Below are 1,883 nucleotides of genomic sequence, written 5' to 3'. Positions count from 1 at the left end.
GTAATATAATAATACTAAGTCTCCCTTAAAACTCGTATAATTTAACAAGATGAAAAGAAAAAAATCACAATGTACTGTGAATAAAATTAACGAGATATAACTTGACAAATATATACATATAAATAAAAATAACTTCTAAAAAATTTCATCTAAAATCTACTAATGAATTAAGATATGCCATATTTAAGATATACTTTGATTAACACTCTATATTGCCACCCGTGCAGTACACGGGTTCAAAACCTAATTATAATTAGATATTCACTCAATCTTGCACATTGCACGCATAAATTTGGCGCTCTTAAAAATCGAAGCGTTTCCCAACAATGGCGGTCGCAAGAAGACGATGTTTCCTCTCTTTTCCATCTGAATTATGGACGGAAATCCTATTACGTCTACCGATCAGGGTCTTACTCAGGTTAAGGTCTACTTGTACCCACTTTCGCAACTTAATCGATAGTGATTCCTTTGGTTTCTTGCATTTCTCTCGTGGTATGCGTTCGCCTGAGTCCTCTAAGCTAATAGTTGTTCGTAGAAACAATAATATGGTTATTGGGAATCAATATGTCAAAAATGCTGCTAATGATTTTTTAATGTCGAAAGAATTTATCTTTCCCATCAATCTTGAGCAAAATTTTAAATGTGAGGCTGTAGGTCATGTTAATGGCTTGATACTCCTCCATAAATATGTGTGTAGGGCAAAAAACTGGAATTCAGCTTCCCAGTTAATGGTTTGGAACCCATTTACCCACAAAAGTTTTACCATACCTAAGTCGCCCTTGTGTTCGAGTGGGATGATGCATAATCAGCCTGCTAGTATTGCCTTTGGATATAATGGTAAGGATTACAAAATTGTAGTATTGGTTGTTGATTGTGTTTCCGATGAAACACCTGAGTATCGCGTGAGAGCTGAAATCTTTAATCTTAACACCAAGTGCTGGAGTAGCGGGAGCTTTAGTTGTGGCACGAGTTGTTTAATTCTCGGACCTAAAGTTACGTGTGGAAACTCTATCTTATGGTTGGCTGGTCTTCCTCCGGATAGGATGGGAAGGGACAATTATGATGTTGAAGGAGAATTCGTTGATGATGATAATCTTGAGGAGGATATCAGTTTCTCTTGTCTGTTTTCTGTTGATCTACAAAATGGGTACATAAACACTCAAGATCTACCACATCCCCTGTATGACCCTAACGAAGAACCTGAAATTGTCAGAATCCCCCTCATCTATAACGGGTATCTTTCCATTCTAATGAACGGATGTCAAGATGCCTTGATTTTTCAGTTCAATGGTGAATTGTGGCACGAGTTGTCTGATTATGAGGTAGACGAGGAGCTGAATGATTCATTGGTATATAGGAGGGTGACCAATGCAGTCTTAATGGATACAAATCTTGGTACTTTTCTGTTAGTGAGCATTCATGGAGGAGGCATGGTGTCTTGCCAGCTCGAAGCAGGAACTACAAAGCGGCTTATTGCTGGCTCAGACTTCGTTGATTTATATGTAGAGAGTCTTCTTTCTCCATCAAACCCAAGGTTCTTTCTTCTTTTCCTGAGCGCTTGTCTTTTGATATTTGCTTAGTGAATGTATATAGTTCCTAGTATTGTTTTCTTACGACACTATTGAAAAGTCTACTGATGATGCAAATCTTGTATTGCAGTGGCTTGACCTAGTTGCTGGTAAAATTGGTGCTGAAGAGGTTTAAGAAACTTGATGGGCATCTACTCATTAGTGTGTCCCTTCAGCGTTTTGGGTTTTTCTGTAAGTTTTGAGGAGCTAGTTCTTCAATGGGATGAATCATCTCTCTCTTTTTAATTCCTATGCTAGACATGCTAATTTTGGGTTCAGTTAGGTTTCGACCTTTTTTAATGGGATTTTCAGTTG

At 37.8% G+C, this 1,883-nt stretch overlaps 1 protein-coding gene across 1 annotated transcript; it reads left to right on the top strand.

Annotated features, from left to right (window-relative positions):
• The first annotated feature begins 291 nt into the window (after positions 1–291).
• LOC141655872 (uncharacterized) lies at positions 292–1,883 on the top strand. The gene is made up of 2 exons (XM_074462909.1): positions 292–1,534; positions 1,660–1,883. The coding sequence occupies exons 1-2, from the start codon at positions 327–329 to the stop codon at positions 1,670–1,672; spliced, it is 1,221 nt and encodes a 406-aa protein (XP_074319010.1). The 5' UTR covers positions 292–326; the 3' UTR covers positions 1,673–1,883.

Source organism: Silene latifolia, chromosome 1 (genome assembly GCF_048544455.1).
Source record: "Silene latifolia isolate original U9 population chromosome 1, ASM4854445v1, whole genome shotgun sequence".
NCBI lineage: Eukaryota > Viridiplantae > Streptophyta > Magnoliopsida > Caryophyllales > Caryophyllaceae > Silene > Silene latifolia.
The sequence above is the reverse complement of the archived record's forward strand: the minus strand, read 5'-3'. Positions and strand labels throughout refer to the sequence as shown.

What these genes read in the sequence shown, in the direction of transcription:
- LOC141655872 (XM_074462909.1), top strand. Translation starts at nt 327, where the DNA reads ATGGCGGTCGCAAGAAGACGATGTTTCCTCTCTTTTCCATCTGAATTA.